The sequence below is a fragment of the Choloepus didactylus genome, chromosome 1 (assembly GCF_015220235.1).
Source record: "Choloepus didactylus isolate mChoDid1 chromosome 1, mChoDid1.pri, whole genome shotgun sequence".
Lineage (NCBI taxonomy): Eukaryota > Metazoa > Chordata > Mammalia > Pilosa > Megalonychidae > Choloepus > Choloepus didactylus.
In genome coordinates, this window is record NC_051307.1 from 100423183 (window position 1) to 100443003 (window position 19821).

The 19821-nt window shown below is 37.4% G+C and overlaps 1 protein-coding gene across 4 annotated transcripts in view; it reads right to left on the minus strand.

Moving 5' to 3' along the window:
• The window catches only part of CCDC50 (coiled-coil domain containing 50), a 104257-nt gene that overhangs the window by 65751 nt on the left and 18685 nt on the right, over positions 1-19821 (minus strand). For all 4 annotated transcript variants that reach the window (XR_005217307.1, XR_005217306.1, XM_037838269.1 and 1 more), the window contains exons 2-4: positions 9377-9439; positions 8378-8504; positions 4061-4151 (exon numbers count right to left, since the gene is read on the minus strand). Coding sequence is in view for 2 of the 4 variants with exons in the window: in XM_037838269.1 (XP_037694197.1) it covers positions 4061-4151; positions 8378-8504; positions 9377-9439 (281 nt within the window). In the remaining 2 variants the exon portion in view is untranslated. The remainder of the gene's footprint in view (positions 1-4060; positions 4152-8377; positions 8505-9376; positions 9440-19821) is intronic.

The window sequence follows — 19821 nt, forward strand, 5'->3', positions numbered from 1 at the left end:
AGTCCCTTTACAGAGAAGGCTTCATAGTAACTACATGTACTGGAATGGATTTTATCATTATGCTTCCCCTTCCCCTTTTCTGTTATCCAAGCTCACACAACTCTGGAAAAAAGAGAACACAGTTAAGAAACGCTGAAATGCTGGAGGAAGGCCATTTTTATGAAAACATTTACTTTCTGGTCCCTTTCAATGGGCCAAACATTCTACTAGGGACCAAATAGGGAAGAGGATATATGGTCATTATCCTAAAAGTTCCTATCTAAGCAAAACAATTAGCACAATGTAAGACATGCAAAGATAAGTGCTATAACAGAGGTATTAATTCAAACAAGATGCAATGGATCCCAGCACATCATTGACAGTAGATGGCAAATTAATGAAATGGATTCCTTATAGTATTTGTACGGTTTATATGATTTATATCAGGGTTACTTCTCCCTTAAAATTTTCCTTCTATCCTAAAATGGCAGTGGGTTTCAAAAACAGTAAATCTTGTGTATAAAAACAATGAAAAGGAAATTTGAAAATGTGACTGTTGAATGACTGTCAGAAAGAAAAAAATAAGGAAAATCTGTTTTAATAGATAGCTATGCTTTTTTTATAAACAAGCAATTAACATCTGTTTTGGTAGGAACTCGAAGCAGGTAAAATCCCAAAAGAGTTACTCTACAAGACCAAGTATACAGGATAATACCAAGTATATGGGTTTTAAAAACATCACATTAACTAGGATATGAAGAGAAGGAAGAATTTTCTCACCCTGAGAACACTGGGCTCGAAAAGAGGTCTCCCTCCCACACCACTTTCTGACCATGTATTTATAACTTATTTTTTAAGTGCCCAAAACATGAGAATCTTATTAATAGTTAAATGCATTGCTATGTGGGCCAATTCTCTACCCAAGTTTTATAAGTATTCTTTTATTATATGAGATTCTAATCACCTTGGGAATGCTATGTGAAAGAATCATGGGTCACACTAGTTTTTAACGTAAAATGGTTACTAAATTTATTCCTTAACAGCTCATATTAAAATGGCTTCAAATTCTTGGACTAGTGCCATAGACTTTTCATAACATGTGGCCATTATGTTTATTTAAACAAAAAATTTTTTTTCCTAAAATAGTTGCACATTCACATATATTTGTACTTAAGTTCAAACATACATGTGTATGTCTAGTTATTCACACACGTACAATACACACGAGTTAAGAGTTTTAAGAATAACTAAGCTAAATCAATTACACACATATACCTTGGTTTTAATAAACAGCACTGGGCACATGGTTATGCTGTAACTGCAGAGAAACAACCCAATGGAATTTATCCACTTTTATTAATCACAAACTCATACAGTTCAGTACCTCCAAAGTCTATGAGTCCCTTTAACAAGGGACCCTAAAGTGAAAGGCACTGCTGTAAAAGTTAAATAAGAAAACAAAAATAAAAGAGACAAAGAGAACAGGGCGGGGGGGGGCAGTATGCTGGTAAAAAGTTTTGTTGTTTTTTTGTTAACTTTTCCACATCTGTCTCCCTACATGGAAATGCTACTTTCCTTACATCTGTACTCTGTTAAAAAAAATACAATAAAATTATACCATAACAAAGCTAGAAATGCTAATGCACCCACACAAAGCTGTATAATTCCACTATTTCTCACACATAAAGTTGTTCAGAAAAAAATCTCTGCCACAAAGGACAGGGGTGTTGGCCTCTACATATGGTTGTTTTGGGGATGTTATACATTAAGTTTTAAAGTTCCTAAGCAGAACTGACCCCATAAAATCTCTAAGAGATGTGGGTAAAAATCCAGAGAGGAATTTTCCACAGCCCTGATGCTGAATAAGAACTCATTAACTGAGCAGACACTACAGGGAAGTAGAAGAGCACAGGGTAGGAGGTGAGGGGGGAGATTAGGACAGTTCATGAGTAACAAGGAAATCCTTTTTCAAGTGCTTGCCAGCAGTATTAGCACTACTGTTTCACTCTGTCTCCTCTGCCTATGAGGCACCCTGTTTCCAATGGACTAAAACAAATAAGCATTATCTTACATCCTTCAATAACAAACTTTTATAATGCAAATTTTGTTTATTTTACGTTTAACAACAGATTAGTCAAATGAAAGCCACACTTTTCTATGATAAAACAAGATCTTGGCACAGCAGTCTTCTAATCTAAGGCAAGAGCTGAAAGTCAAAAAAACTGAAGGGCATTTTTAAAGGTTACCTCACTAAACCTCCATAAATGAATTTTTCATTCAATCTCTCCACTGTACTGGGGAAGGAGGAACATTTCAGGTCAAACAGAAGTGGAAAAAAAGCTACTGGGAGGCCTGTAACAGCAAGGAAATTCTTGCAGACCCTTCAGATCACACCATGGTGGAACATCCTTCACCTGTTTATTTATTCCCCTTTCTAATTCTGCATGTCTCTTCATAAAAGAAATCCTGGTTTTTATAAGGGGCAGCTTAGAATGGTAGGAAAAACACCTGGCATGAAAGCAAAAAGGGAAAAGCAATTATTAATTTGCCAAGTCTTATATACATTGCCTCATTTAAACCTCAACAACCTTTTAGGGTACGTACAATTATTATGACTTCCCAATTAGGAACCTGAGATTCTGCAAGGTGAAGTGAGATCCTGAAAGTCAGAGAGCTAAAAGTTAAGGAGCTGACATTCAAACCTAGATCAGCCAAACTCCGAAGTCCACACTTTTACCACCATGCAACCGCATTATCTAAGTCAGAATCAGTCAGTCACGCAACCCAAATACACAGACATTTCTGTGGTGTCTTATTATTGCCTGGGACCAGTCAATTCTTTAAGACTAAATTTCTTTATCTGAAAAATGAGGTTAATCAATGCACGGCTTGCCAGGATATTTCTTATTCCAATTATTATTTAGATTCTACATGAAAGCATAATATTGGCCTAAAATAAAGTGTGTTGGTATCTCTTTCTATCCTGTTTTTCCCTGAATGGGGAAAAAAAAATCACAGGATGCCAGCAGCATTTATAAGAAGCCAACTTTATTATGCTGATATTTTTTTAAACAGAAGGTTTCCTGTCTACATAATATAATCACTTCTTTCAGCACCCAGTTTCATCACCAAAGCCAAGTCTTGACTATAGAGAGACAACACATGCTGTAGTAAGAAGAGTCCCCTGTGTTAATGGGAAGGAACAAAATTCCTAATTCTTACTCACAGAAGAAACAACAAAATCATACCAGGAGACTTACACTCACGTGACATTAAAAAGAAATCTTATCAGAACAAAGGTGGCTCAGTGAGAACAGCCGTGTGTGTAGGCTGGATTACTAATGACCCTTATCATATCTATTTAATAGGGTGATCATAGGTGCCAGTTTGCTAGGACACCCATTTATATAATTATTAATAGTGCCCTCTTTAACCCAAGAAAGTATCTCTGGATCGATTCCTCTCTGCTGTAAATCAAGACAGTGAACAAGAACAGCACAGTTGTTGTGAAACAGGCAAAGAGTTGGTACAAACTGAAATACAACTATTTCTAGGAAGTGCTGAAAATACAGCACAAAAATAAACTCAAGTTTCTTAAAAACCAAATACTATTGCTAATTTGAATCATTTTCAGTTTTAAAACAATGCAACTTAAAAAATATATATTCATAATTAAACAATTCAGTTCTTTGAGCTAGCATATCATGAAAGAGCAAAAAATTAGGAAAAAGAGAGGGAAGGAGAGCAACTGACAGTCCCTGGCCTCTCACAATTACTACTCCCTGACTCCTGTTCACGGTACACTCAAACTCTGCTCCCTCTAAAGATGCTTTGAATAAACCAGGGGCAGACATCTTATGTCAAATTACCCATTATTACCTCTTAAGACTTCACCACTTCCACAACTGATCAAAAGGCAATAAACAGCGGTCCTTGGAGGGTAATGCTTGGACTATTCCACCTTACATGAGGATAGTTCTGCTGCCTATCCAGCAACACTATATTGAGCCTGTGGATACTCAGTTTGCTACAGAGCGGAGCATCCCTTTTCTCCATGAGGTGGAAGGACACTAAGTTATACCTCATCTTTCTTCTCCTGAATGCGTCGTCTCTCTGCCTCAATTGCCAGCTTCTCTTGGATTTCCTGAGCAATTTCACAATCTTGTTGTTCACTAAAAAACAAGGGTGACAATGAAATGATTTTTATAAATTTTGTCTATTATTTTTTAAAGTTCCTTAAAAAAAATTGTATCTAAAACAAGAAGAAAATAACTGTATATTTCCCAGTTCTGATGCCCAGTAGAAGCTTGTCAGGCTGATGTCAGTTTTCTTAACACTCTGGTCACCAAGAACTAAATGCTGTGAAACTGCTGCTACCGCCATTTGTTTGTCAGTATTTGTGCATTCAACAAAGATTTAAACGTCTACCATGGGCCAGCCACTGTGCTCAACACTGGGGATACAATGAGTAAACTTTCATCCTGCTCACAGAAGCTCACAGAGAAACAGGTCCTTTAAAGCAGGAGTTTCCAGAGAAAATGAGATTTGGTCTTCTTAGAGGTGGTTACAAAGTTTGGCCCTAGGTGCACAAATCTACAGGCTTCCAATTTTAGGAAAAGTCAATGGGCAGTTTAAAATTTTAGAATGTGATAGTTCTAGGGAGTCAACCTTTACACAAAGTGTTAGCTAAGAAAGATGAACATAAACATGTTTATAGAGTTTAACATATGAAACTTTGCTGGAATAAAATTACAATTGTAAATCATATATTTATATATGTAAATTCATATGCTAAACAAATTATCCTTTTATTCTCCCCCTGCCAATAAAACTTAAAATGCTCTATGAGTTTCAGCCCTGATTGTATATTCCACATCTAATGTCAGTCTTTTGTATAAATAAATGGTCATTTTAAAAATGTTTGGATATAGGTAGACATAGGTGAAAGGAGATGTATGTGCACAGGTGTAATGTGTATGTGTATATATGCATGCAAAAGAGATAAAAGAGCAAGAGAATATAAGACATAGAGCATGAGTTAGAGATGACAAACTGTTTTAGAATCAACAGGAAAATCATTTGACAAGAAGTCTGCAGACCTGATTTCTGGTCCTTTCTCTGACACTGATAACCTATGAACCATGCCCTCATATCATTTTTATCTGCTATAAAATAAATTTGGATGGCATGACTTCATATTACAGATCTAATGTTCTAGGATTCTTAACCTTTCAAAGCAAAGAACAGAAAATAAACAGAAATCTACCCAAAGCAATTTTTTTATAGCTCTTCTTTTCACTCATTCACTTCTCCTGGTTAATAATCATACGCAAAATCATGATCTTAGTTTTCAAAGACTTCTCTACCAGGACAACCCAAAATTAAAGTAAAATGTGTGTAGGAGTAAGAAACTACATGTGAGGTGATAATAGATGGAAAGAAAAGCACATCACAGAAGGAAAATCCAAATGAAATGTTAAAAGTCACAAGAGGTATCTCCTGGTACAGAAAATAAAGAAGTGAAGTTTCAGCTGAGCTTAATGATTTCGAACCAACCATATTTACAAGAAGGACCAGCTCTGGTTCCGCCAGCTAATTATATAGAATCCTGAGGAAGCAAAAACAAGTGAGAAAGTAGTAGTCAGCAATCAGTAAGCCTGACTTTGGACAGGAGCCGCAGGACCCAGACTGTGTGAAAGGTTCTAGTTCATTAAAATCTGCAGCATTTCATTCTTCACATAGTTTGTAGCTGTCAAGGTTGCCAGAGGTGTGAAAATTAAAAAGCTTCCTTTCTAACTTACTAATTCTAGCCAATACACCTCCATACCCTTCAAGTTCCAGAGAGAAACATAATACCTGGCTCTCCTCTCATTTGGGACACATAATCCATCAGTCTCCAAGTCCTGATTTATATTTTAAAGTGGTTTGTCATGATCATCTTTGAATAACTTCATTATACTCACTGTCATTACCCTAATTCAGTATCTTAAACTTTCTATGTGCATTTCTGCACCAGCCTCAGAAATGGCCTTCCTAAGGGATACAATGTGAATAATGGAAAGGGCAATAACTTAGAACTCTGAACATTCTAGCTCTGACTCTCACCATAACTCAGTCTGTAACACTGAGCCTCTACCTCTCAAATCTGTCTCTTCCTCTCCATAGCTCCATTACCATTACCCTAAATTCAGGCCTCACCATCTCCCTTCTCTCTATTCTCTATCGCCATCACCCCCAATTGAGGTCTCATCGTCTCTTAATTTGATCACTGCTCAGTAACTGTCTTCAATCTTGTCCCCTTCAATCTATCACCCACCAGCACCAAACGTATGTTCCAAAATGAAAATCTAAAACACATTCAATGGTTTTCTAGTTCTCTATAGTATAAATTTATAATATTTATATTCCTTAACATAACTTCCATTATGCTTATGGTTCAGCTCCTGATTACCTTTCTGGCCTCATTTCCTACCTATATCCCTAACCATACTCTCCACATCAGCAATACTGAACTTCTTGCAGCTCCTGAAAGATTTCAGGCCCTTTTACCTCTCACTTTTATGCATGCTACTCTCTCTGGCTGAAAGTTTTCTCCAGTTATCACTGTAAACTCCTAATTAACCAAGATTCAGATTAAATATATCAAGTTTTATGAAGCTTTTTCCAGCCCCTTCTCTCTTCTTAGGTAACTCTCTGTACCTTGTGCATGCATCTCTAGATACATAACACTCAAGGTTTTTTCCTTAGGCCCTTAAAAACAATGGCTACATTTTGTTCATATGTGGTCTGCAGTGCCTACCATGGAGTCAGGTATAGCAAAAGTCAATAAGTGTTTATTTACAAAATAAATCCTTTTGGTCTTGACCAGCCGTGTGATGGCCCCAGGTGGGAATGTAAACTTGGAGTGCAGGGAGCCTCTCAGAGCTCCAGGTTTTCTTTGATGAAGGTGGAGGGTGCCTCTCTATCAAGGAGGAGGATCCACCAAGGAACCAGATTAATTTCCACCTGGGCAATGTAAATGCCAGAGACGGTGAGAACTATAGCTCCATTTCTGAGATGAGCCCAGCAAGTTTTTGAGGTGAGCCCAGCAAGGCAGTGCTGCTCTCGGCAACAGATAAGTAGACCACCCTCTTATTCTTGGTGTGGTCTCACTTGGCCCCGGGGTGAGGGCCCCACCCCGAGATGAGGATGCATCCATTGAACAGATTTTGATCTCAGGAAACAAAGATATCAAATAGTCACTTCTGTGTTCTGGAAATTCTCTGAATCTCTGCTTTCCACTTGCTGAACAGTCCACCTACCATCCTGCTTGCTCCTTCTCAATCTCTTTTTTTCACGCCAGATTTTGCTTGCTCTCTTGTATATCCATCTGAGATTTAGCAATCTGAAATGCCAGCCTGGTGTTAGTCCATGGAGTACCTTTGTAAGGGCTCAAAAAAATAAGCAACCTATTCTCCAAGACACTTTACTGTCATCTGTTAGAAAAACTGATAATAAACATAGAAATGTTCTATGATTATGACTATGGAAAAAAAAATAAAGAAGCTGAACAAAAGATGAATAACATTCCCTCTACAAATATTAAAACAAGATAAACCCTTCCCCAAAGACAGTAAAAATAACAAGTTTTCCTGTTTTATTTGAACATCTGACACTAAAGTAAATTTAGAGGTCCTCTCACTTCTCCCTTTGTCTCTTTTCCCTGAATACACTAGGGTCATGGTTAATATCTACCATTAGCTCTTTCTCAGAGAAGAGATGTACCCTGTGAACTCTCGAACACTGGAAAAGAGTAAAAAGTCATTGTGCTGGAAGGAATTGTAGAAATGATCATCTCTTTATTAAAGGTGGGGACTGAAAGCAAACTTGTTGTCAGATACTGAAATTATGCGGAGAATTGAGTGTGTAATTCTGAATTTTCCAGAACACTCCACCTCTACCTGTAAATCAAAGAGTTCAAGGAAAAAAAGGGCAGCAAACACAGGTAGGAAAGAGTAAAGAAACTCAAAAAAACTCATAAAGACCTTTGATATCCATTATTCCACTGGATCCTCCAACAACCTATGAGTCAGAGGGTGCACAGATTATTTTCACCATGGTATGTGTAAGGAAAACAGACTCAGAGAGGTGGACCAATTGGCTCCAAGTCACACAGCTAAAAAGCATTAGCATTCACACCCAAATCTACATGATCCAAAACCTACTCAAGTTTTCCAACAACAAGGAACATTTTTCAAATCAAAAAAAATCAAACTACTGGATAATCATTGTAGGACTCAAAATCTAATAGTGGAAGGAATCCGAGAGACAGAAGGCCAGCCTCTTTTTCCCCTGCCCTGGTGTTAGCTTCACAGAAAAGCCAGGTATGGCACGAGCCCTCTATTCCCCATATTCTCACAGGTCTTTATAGCGCTTCTGGAGCTGAGCCTGGGCTTTCAGATCTTCCTCTTGGAGCTTCTTGGCCACCTGGAGATCATGTTGGACCAAACGGCTCCGCTGAATGTTTGATGCCAAATGATGCTCAACTGGAGAGAAAAAGAATTATGATGCTTTGACTTGTTAATTAATAAGCCTCATAATAAACTTGAAAGAACTTTACTATTAAAAAGAGCTTCACTTGTAACACTTCATGTTATGCTCTCAACAATGCTATATACAGGCATCACAGGAATTATTCCCATTTTTCCATTCAGCAGAAAGAGGATGAATCAGAAAGACTAAGTGGTTTGGCTTTGGTCACAAGGCAAAAAGCAGCAGTGCCAGGACTTAAGACAAATATTCTGAAGCCAGGGTTAAACTCCTTCTAATATCACATGCTGCCATTCTATTTATACCTGCATTTTTTAAAAACTTAATTTTTATATTGACACATAAATTAATGATTCTTAAATTAAAATGATTCATACTGGTAGAAGAACTAATAAACACTTTCATATACCACATAAAACTTAAATTTACTTTCTATCAGTACATGCAGAGATATTAAAAAAGTCCATAATGTAACCTAATCGAAATATCAATGTTCCCTGGAAAAGATGTTCAGGCCCCTATTCTAAAAGGAGGAATAGATCTCTATCCCTGCCTTCTGCACACCCCAGATAAATCTACAATCATTGTCTCCCTCCTACAACACTAAGGTAAAAGAAAAAGCTCAACTTCCTCTTTTTCTCCATTTCTACATATTCATTAGTCTTCTAATCCCTGACAGCTTAGTTCAAAACAACCATAACTTCATTCTTCATCCAGGTGTCATTTGCCTGGACAAATCCTTCAAGATGGATGGATGTTACAGCCTGCTGACTGTTTCCTTCTCTGCCTCACCCTAAGAAACAGGCCCCAAGTTACCACTAAAAATAGAAAACTGAAGGCTCATGAATGAGGAGGGGCCATTACTCACTCTCTTGTTCCTGCAAGCTGTGAGCCAAGGTGTGGTCCTCCAGGACAGCAAAATCTCGGCATACTGTAGAGGATGAGGGAGGAAGAGCAGACAGAGGAAGGTTGGTTAGTACTGCTTTAACAAAAAAGGAAAAAAATTTTGTTTACATCAAAAAAACAAATTTTAACACTTCAGGATGATCAACTTTACAGCTTGAAGTACCCAAAATAGTGACTCCTTGGCACAAAATCTTCATTCACAAAACCCACAGAGTACCTGCTCAGCACTAAGCACAGAGTGTCAAAGTAATGGTTTGCTCTGGTCTCTGGCCTGAGAGGGATATTACCCACAGATACAAAACCCTCTCCAGAGATTCCAAACCACATCTATAAAGGGTGGACAAGTACTGCTGAAACAAAAGAAGAGTCAACAGTGCTTTGCATATTTCTACTAAGAGATAGCTGAGTTCTCCTGTGCTCAGAGGAGTTAAAAGAAATCTTATCTTTGCCTCAGCCATCTGTGGTTCAGAGGATCTTTTCCCAGAGATATAAGCCTATTCTGGGGTCCTTAAGGAAAACATACCTTCATTAGTCCCTCAGGTGGGAGCAGATCTCTACTTTAAGGATAATCACTCTTTATTGTGCTCCACACCTTTGGACATGAAGTAGAACTGGTCTCTACCTAGAGCTGCCCCCAAATAGTCTACAACCTAAAAGCAAATGGAAACCCTGGCCCTAGATGAGGAGACACCAGAAATTTGCGTTTAAGTCTGCCTCTACCTGGAGATCCAGAGAATAGCATTTGCTCTCCTGTTTTCCTGAAGCAAAATGGGAAAGAGATGGTCTCCAAGGTCCATTCTACCCCAAACTACAAGTCAAACCCCTGCTGTTCAAAAAAAACACACAAACAAAATAAAACATGACAGACTCTTATTACCAAAAGTGCTGTTTGTTTGTTTTAAAGCCATGCAGTTTAGGTGATACATTCTCACTCTATTCCAAACATGTAACTCACGTTAAAAGGAAAATTCCCCAAAGCCTCAATTACTGCAATGTATGGGACTCATGAAAACATCCCCTAGGGCTTATGAGAGGTTACAGATTTATTTCTGAAGCTCTGGATTTCCCTATGAGGACACTTCATTTCTTTGGCATGAATAAACACTCCCTTGGCATTCTCAACACGTAGGTCTGTTCACATACACTTTCAAACAGCCCTATCCCTCACTGAGTATTAATGAAACCACAAAATCGGGCGATCTTGGGGATGTCAAGACTACTTAGAAGTGATTTTATGATGGAAGAAGCATTCCTTTGCTCAAAGGCAAAGGTGATCAGCAAAACTAGTAATTCCAATAGAAAGCCCTATTCTTTGTCATCAGATACATTCTCAGCAAACTTTAACACTTGAGGTCCAAGTCACCTTACATTTCATATAATGAAAGTGCTTTCAAGCTAAGCTAGTTAGCCCCCTCATTTAACAAGCAGGGAAACTGAGGGCCAGAAACTGTGTTGATGACAAAGCTGGGGGCCAGTTTCAGAGCCTTCTGTCTCTCAGGATAGCAAGAGCTCTTTTTTTATCCTGACAACCCCTTTTACTCTGGGTAAGTCATGGTCAGAATATACTGAAAGGAGACATTCTATACTGACCAACATGCACCCTCTAAAACACTTCAGTTAATTAATATCTCGGTTTTAAATGGGTAAGACATGTATGGATTTAATTTCTAGAAAAATATTCAAAGTGAACTAGCCAAAAAGAATATAATCAAATCTTGTGTAACACAACGCTATTTTAATGTGTTGCCTTATTTGAAGTACCTTTATTATACTAGAAGAGCTTGTGTTTGAATACAGCAATCTTAGATTAACAATTATTAACAAATCAAATCATGGGTGGCAACTTGTTACTAAAATCAATTTGCCAAGTCTCAGTCAAGTATTTTAAAAATGAAATAAATATGCTAGAAAATAACAGAGTCTATCATACTAATATAGGAAACTATGGCTCAGAGCAACTCTTTTGAATTTTACATCACACACACATGCACATACATACACATGTCTATGATACCTATTGAGTAATAATGTAAAACATATACGATTCTGTAAATCATGGTCAAAAAGTTTAAAAGTCCGTTTGATTACAAGTTATTAGATCAGAAAGTTATACCGAAATAACAGACTTTATATGCTTTTAATGTTGAGCTGACTAAAATAAAAATAAAATGAATTTCAGTTTTCCACAATTATAAATTTAGACTGAGTCAAGGGCTACATATATAATTGTTGAAAACTCTAATTCATTTAATAATTTTTTATTTTAGTCAGTGCAACATTAAAAACATAAAATATATTATTTATGGATGCATACACCCGTAATAAAATTGTATATTTTTTACTATATGGCACTGACACAAAAGAACCCAAAATAGTAGTTAGCTTTAGAGAAAAAAGAAAAGGGTAGGACAATCATGCCTTAGCTGTATATACTGTACTACTACTTTAAAAACAAAAAGAAAGAAAACTGAAGCATATAAAGCAAAATGTTAACATTTATTAAATTTGGGTGTCTGTTACATTAGCTTCTGTGCTTTTTGTAATGTTTTATATATTTCAGATTCTACAATTGAATGTAACATTTTTTTAATCCACTTCTTTCATTTAGTCAATAGCTCATACTACTAAACACAAACATAAAAAAACAGTCTTGGTTTGTCATAGAAGGCAAGGAATTTATTAATTATTAACTATCTTAACAACAACTCTCTTTAATTTCTTACCATCTAAACAGCAAGACTCAAGTATGTTCAATTATTGTGATTTGGACTTGTATCTTCCTACAACAGAAGTTGAATTGGCACCAATGGGGAGTGTCTGAGCTAGAGGAGGATCCATATCTTCAATGACTACACGAAGTACATACACTCATACACAGAGGTTGGTATTTTCAAATACACTGATTTAATACTTCAGAGTTTACTAAGACTCTCCAAATACATGTGGCAGTTTGATCCTCTTATATACCTCAGAAAAGGTCATGTTCTTTTAATCCATTCCTGCGGGTGCAGACCTATTGTAGGTGGGACCATTTGATTAGGTTATCTCAGCTGAGGCCTGCCCCAGGGTGGGTCTTAATCCTCTAACTGGAGTCCTTTTTAAGAGGATAAAAGACAGAAAAAGTAGAGAGAAGTTTAGAGAAAAGCCCTGGAGAAGCTAAGAGAGGGCAGAAAACAGATGAAGCCACTGAAACCAGAAGCTGAAAGCAACAAAACCCAGGAGAGAAGGACCAACAGACACTGCCATGTGCCTTCTTATGTGACAAGATGTGTCCTGGATGCCAGCAGCCTGTCTTCAGAATCTAGGTATCATCCTGGTGATTTCTTGAGCTGGACATTTTCATGCCCTAAGAATTGTAAACTGTAAATTAATAAATCCCCATTGTAAAAGCCAGTCCATTTCTGGTATATTGCATTTCATCTGCTTTAACAAACCGAAACAACCTGCCTCTGTATTCCCTACATTGCTATTCTAATGCCAGCTGGAAGACAGACACATTCCAGTCACCTCTGTAAATCAGTAACCAGATTGGGAATTACAGAAACCATTTCACAGCCAGATCAAGTTCAGAGCCCCAATCTTTGCTCCTTCTCTAACTTATTCTACTTGGACATAAACAGTTTCATCATCATACTGAGTATACACAGTATTAACTCATCTTACCACCTTTCCTTGCAGGCAAATCTAACATGAACCATTAGACCCTGGACTTTTGTCGTACTTCATAAACTTTTTCCCTCCCATGTTGACTTCAATTCACCCCAATCACAAACTGATTTTCTTGCCATTTAGCCAACCGCTTCACTGTCTTCTACTGTTCCTGGCCTGCTACTAAAATTAGCTTCCTCACCATAGTCAATTCCATAACTATTCTCCTTTGTTCCACCCAGACCTCACTGGTCCTGTAACCTCTTCTCTCTGCCCCAAACATTTTCCCCAAGGTTAGAAAGTGATGGCTAAGTTTCTTTTGAATACTAATAACCACACAACTCTGGACCGTTCCTTAGAAGCACATCAATAGAAAGAAACAATCCTTATCGTTCAACTGGAGTACACAGCTGCCTTCCCATCCAACTGCAAATTCTTCTGGGCAGGGACCTTGAGGGACTAATCCCTGAACCTTCTATACAATTACGCACTGAATGTAGCATACAGTATGACCTCAGGACAGGCTAATTAATAGAAAATAAATGAAGAGAAACTGGTCAATAAAGTTGAAGAAGAGCAATAGCTCCATAGACAAAGGAAGAAAACATTATGAACATAATTAAGCTCTGCCTTTATGACAGAATCATAGCAACTTGTAAATTTGTCAAACATTGTTCAAATAAAAACTAGAATCCTCCCTCATTCCCATTAAAAGAAACAGTTCAAATGATTGTTTTTCTAAATCCAGATACATACGTAAGTATACAAATAATTGGTTTACATTTAAGTTAAACAGGTATCAGAAAAGGGGAGAGAGAGTGGATTTATATTGATAATATATTTTCCTTGAAGAGAAGGATGATTCTCATTCAGCTGTGGATCCTTAAATAAACAAATGACATAGGGGGCATCTAGTGAAACTTATTTTTCAACTAACATGTACTGAGCTCTATTTTAGAATGTATGAGACATTTCCAAGCCCTCAAGAAGATGGAGGTTAAAGAAAGATAAATAAGCATAATATAGTTTGATAAATGTTAAAGACTTATAGAAAGTCCTTTAGGACACAAACATTGGAGCAGTTATGTTTGTCATGCACTGGGGATAGGGATAAGGATTACAGGTGACTTGGGCAGAGTATGTCAAGAAATCTTAAAGCAGTGACCATATGAAACAGATATCAAAGGATAGGTTATAATCCCTAAGGGCAGAGTCATAAGGATTCTTGGCAGGGGGACCAACTATGAGAAAAGACAAGAAAAAAAAAAAATGCATAGACTGCTATAGAGTTCTATATGCTGGAAGCACAAAGGGTCCAAAGGGAATAGTAACAAAAAATGAGACATCTTTGAAAGGTCCTATGTACCATGCTGAGGAGCTAACTCGGTTCCACAGGCTTCCCTGGTACACAAGGTCCATGACATTCACCAAAGAAAATTTGCTAATTATTACCATGCTCCATTGCAAGCCAACCAAAAGCTACCTCTTAAAAATGAGAAAACTCTGTTAATCAATAGAAGACATTCAAGATTCTACATTCATAAAATAACAATTATATCATTATTTTATTATGATTATTATCATTGTCATTATTTTACTGAAAAGGATCTCTAAGAATGTCTAGTTTAGGGCCCTCATTTTACTGAAACTGAAACTTCAACAGAAATTAATACTGCAGTTACTGCTGGAACCTACTCCTCCTAAATCAGAACCCAATGTTAATCTTTAATAAATAAAGTAAAGTCCTAAAGATTTCATACTACTCTCGCTTATGTGATAATAACTTCTGTTGGGAAAAGCTGAAAGCCCCTAGGTCCAGCTCCAGCACCAAATAATAATTAAAGAATTATTGATACTCTTATATTTAATCCAATTAAATTTTTCCTCCTAGCACTTCAGTGAAATGTGAAAAGAAAGAAAAAGGCAAAAGTATAAAAAGATGAAAGGAGGGCAATATGACCAGAGGAGCAGCCATGTCCCTAGGGACTCCCCACGTGCTCCTTAATAATCCAAGCCATCCCTCCCAGCTACACCAAGTTATCAGGACAGAGTATTCACAAAGTCCTAAAAAGCACAGAGTGATCCATTAATACTTTTTCTTTTCCTTTCTTGCATCTGCTTCCCATGGTTATCTTCTTTTTGCTTTCTCATTATTTGTCCACCTTTCCTCAGGTGCTGCTTGCCAACTTTCCCCCTCTAGCCCCAGACACATCCCTGTTCCCTGTTCCCCCAACAATAATTGTGGGAGTTTCCATGTACTTTAGTTATAGCACTACCTCTTCCTTTTTCATAAAAAACACCCTACTGCCCTCCTCTCGGCAATTTCTAGAAAAACAGAAGCTAGATCTTCACTGCCTAATAATCAGCACTAAAGGAAAAGAGAAAAATTAAACATCATTGATTTGAATGTCCCCTAAAATTCTGGCACACTGATAACAAAATTCAAAGTTCTGTAACAGCATTTCAAAGTGTTTTCTTAGCCATTAACAGTACCAGATTATAAGACCACCTCAGTTTCCCACCAATAAAGACAGGAAAAGTAAATGACTATAGTTATTTTACATAAAACATATTGAAGACTATTTTAGAAAGCTCAGTTTAAAGCTATATCAATTTTCCTCACTCAGAAACAAAACATTCTCTTTAAAACTGAGCTGTTTGAAATGTTTCAGAAAGGCAATCCAAGTTTGGAAGTGATAGGGTAAGAATGTCGTTGGATCCCCTTATCTTTTCATCATGGACAAATGGAAGTGACACCCTCCCTCCCAACACACACACACACACACACACACTCCCTCCCCTTTCATGGCAGCAGGAATTTTGTTTATTCTTCCATTAAATGAGCAAATTCTCAAATTTTAGCCAAGAATCAAGAACTTGGCCTGTGTTTATGTTGATAGCATTGTTGAGAAAAAACTTAGTAGGGGAAAATTTTGCTAAACTAAGTCTGTTCAAGAGTTTAAAAGTTCTAAACAAGAATTAAATTGTGCTCTTGTTAGCAAGAACTCCCCTCCTTCACACCAGTCTAATATGCAGAATGAGTACACATCATCTAATCACCCCATTATAACCAAACTTAGAATTTTCTGCCCGAAGGAATGGCAGCATGTCACACTCATAAATAATCCAAATAACATGCACATTGCCAACTCTTTCCCGGGTTAACTCTACGCAAACTAGCAGTGAAGTGAATAACTCATTCTTTTTCTGTCATTCTTTTACCCACACCCAACTCTTTCTGAAAATACAATTCCTATGACTCAATTTTTACTAGCTTCCACCCACATAAAAATGCCTGGAATAATAATAACCAGAGGCTTCTTTCAACTGAGTATCTGTATTGACTCTTATGTAGGTGGAATTTTGTGAATTGTACTGTTTTTGTGTAAATGCTATTAGTAGCACTTGGAATACACACTTATTTGCTTTGAGAGCAGGGATTATGCTTGTTTCCCTTTTCAACACACATACAAACACCTTCTATGAACAGGAAAATGTTGCAGAGAGACATTTTCTCTGCAAAAGTTTGTTAATGACAGGTAGCCACAACTGACATTTGTATAGCACTTTGAAGATTACAAGGCACTTTCATATTTATTCCTCCTAACCACCTAAAGGTCTAGGTTTTATCAACATCCTTATTTTTATTCATGAGGAAACTAAGGCTCAGAGAAGTTAAGTGGTTTGACCAACATCACCCAACAAATAAACCGATGAATTGGAAATCAAACCCAGATCTTCTAGCCCCCCAATGCTGTGTTCAAAGAACTCCTGGAAGAAATAGATGGTTGTTACATTATGTCAGAAAAGAATGGTATCATTAAATACCAATTAAAATAAGACAAATGTGAATTGGGTTCTCTGAAATAGAAAAATAAATTAAATTTCATTAAGGTTGGTACATGAGTTCAGAAACTGGAGCAGTAACAAAGGGACATAGTTTACTTTGTCTCACTATCTCCCAAGAATAGGCCTCTAGCAGTCAGCCCGTGTTCACTTTTTAGAAACAAGTGCAAAAAAAAGCTCCTTTAATTTGCAGTGTTTCATAGGTGTCCAATTGCATATATATTCACTCTCCCATTCAGCCCACAGAAAAAATCCTATGAGGCAGTGAGTGTTGTGGGAAATTCCAAGGAAAATCTCCCCCTTGGAACCTAACCACCTCCTCGCTCCTCCCATTCAACATCATTCAATGAGTTGTCCTCCCTTTGGGAAAAGAGAATATTAATAAATATAAGACTAATATATTGTTAATTAAGATATTAAAGACAATTTGAACTAAGACAAAATAGCATCTGTAAAGCCCCATACCCTATTTACTGCCCTATAGAAGGAATGTCTCCTCCCTAATCTATTAAAAAGCCTCTCCCCTTTGTTCAAAGTTATAATAAAATTGCCTGAGTGGAAGAGAAAGGGGATGCAGGTAGTTTGTGAATAGATCTCATTCTAATGCCAAATCATCTACATTCTCAGCCCCAGAAAGTTTATATATAGGGATCAAAATGACATCAATATCACCACCACCAGTGGCTAGAGCAGCAGCCAGTATAGACTGTGGACACCCTACTAACCACCCCTTTAATTTATGTATCCCCAAAATGCACAAGGGTGCCAAGCTCTGAGTTGCTGATCACTCTGTCAACTGAAATTTCCCACTTAGAGGCAGAAGTTTGAAAACAATGAGAATAATAGCTAAGTAATGTTTAAGCAATTAATGTATTAGGGGATAAAGGGTAACTGGAATCTTTGATCCTTCTCTTTTAGTGTCCCCAAATTTTCATTTGGCTGAAATTAAAACCTGAGTGCAGTATCACGGAGGAAGAGAAGTAACACCTAATTGTGGCTGATGCTAAACAGACCAAAAACTCAGGTGTTCTATCCTCATTTACTTTGTTCTTAGTCCATGTAGTCAATGGCACAGCTATTTTTCTCATCAAGTCTCTAAAGTCCCTATTCTTTCCAATATACCAAAGTTATTATGTAGTTCTGGGGGACAGGTGATCCTTATGAACAGAGACACATAATATAATTAAATCAGGTACACTTTCCTATCAATCTTAGCCTGAGTATAATTACCTCCCATTACCAAACTCCCCACAAAGTACACAGAGATTTCTGTAATTCCTTTTCAAAAGACAAAATCTTTCATTCCACGAGAGCATGCAAATGATTAATTGAGGCACCAAGTATCAATAACCAAAGTTTCAACTGTTTTGGTTTGTTTCAGTTGGTTGGTGCAAGAGTGGAACACAGGGAATGGGAAAGCCTTGGAAGTCTAAAGTGTAGTCACCATTACATGGGTTGGGGTTGGAGTGCGGGGCCATGTTCTGTCAGCCTGAAGCACCCCTTCCACCCCCTCTGCTGTCTAGAAAAGTCATAATCAGCCTTCAACACCCCCACTCAAATGTCACCTTTCTCTATGAGTCTAATCCTATTCAACAAGCAACCAAAACTATCACAAAACTATCACTGCCTCAAATGACAGTTAAGAGCATGGTTTCTGCTTCCCTTACTCCAAATTTCAGATGTAGTCTAATGGAGGCATTGATTACCTGATAGAATCCAGGAATACCTAGAAAGGTGGTATACTCAGGCAGTAGGTCAATTGTTCGTATCTTTGGACCACAACATCTAAACACATCACTCAATGTATGGGAAAAAAAAAAAAAAAAAAAAAAAAAGAGGCTCTGAGAGTTGGAATAACATATCCAGAGCTGCACAGCTAAGTAAATGTCATAGCAAGATTGGAGCCCAGTACTATGAAAAAGGCTGTGTCCACCTAAGGACATGTGTGTTAAGCTAAACAATCTGCTAGGGTGCTTAGGCTGTATGTAGCATCTTGAAGCAGAGAATGTGATGTGTGCCGGAGGTGTTGGTAGGAATTTAAAGAAGCTGGAACAAGGAGGAAACTGGCCCAAGTCCTTATAAGCCCTCTATATTTGCAGGCTACCTGGAGAACAGTCCTGAAAATTAGAAAATGTTATTAAATTAAGTATAAGGAGAATGGAAAAGATAAGGTTGACAGAAGAAAAAGAAAAAAGAGAGAGAAAAATCTTGAGAAATCCTGGTACTAGAAAAGTCTTTTTCAGGGTTAATTATCCTGCAGTAAACATTACAAAATGACAGACAGCTATCTACCTCATAGAAGGCTCTACAAGGACCACAATATCATAATTCAGCATCCTCTGCAAAGTTCTGCCAAATGTCTCATCCTCTAAAGTCAACATCTTGATTGTAATACCAAACTGTCTTAGAGTATCACAGTCTCTAATCCTAAGGGAATATCTCTGAGAATAATAAAGTTCCTAGGTGATAGTTTGGGTTGTTCAGTTCCCTCAAATATTTCTAAATGATAGTCACTTATCATAAAAAGGTATTGACTAATTCATCACTTTCTTAAAATTATAGGCACTGTTTATCAGGAAGGATTTTAGCAGTTATCCGGTCCAGCCTTACCCTGTTCAACCAACCATCTGGACTCTTCTTAAATATCTCAGCCACATGAAGCCCACTTCCTTTCAAGCAATACAACCCCTCTTTACATAGCTGTAGGTAAAATGGTCTTCAGAGAACAAAACCTGCCAACCTATAGGGATTATCCATCAGTCCTTGTTCCAGCCTTGGGGCGATCACATTCCCCAGAGGATGTGGATGTTTTATATAAACCAATGGCACTCTTAAGTCTGTTATTTTATAAACCCTTAGATGGACATCCATGTGCACATCACATAGACTAATGCACAGGTTAAGTCCTAAAGT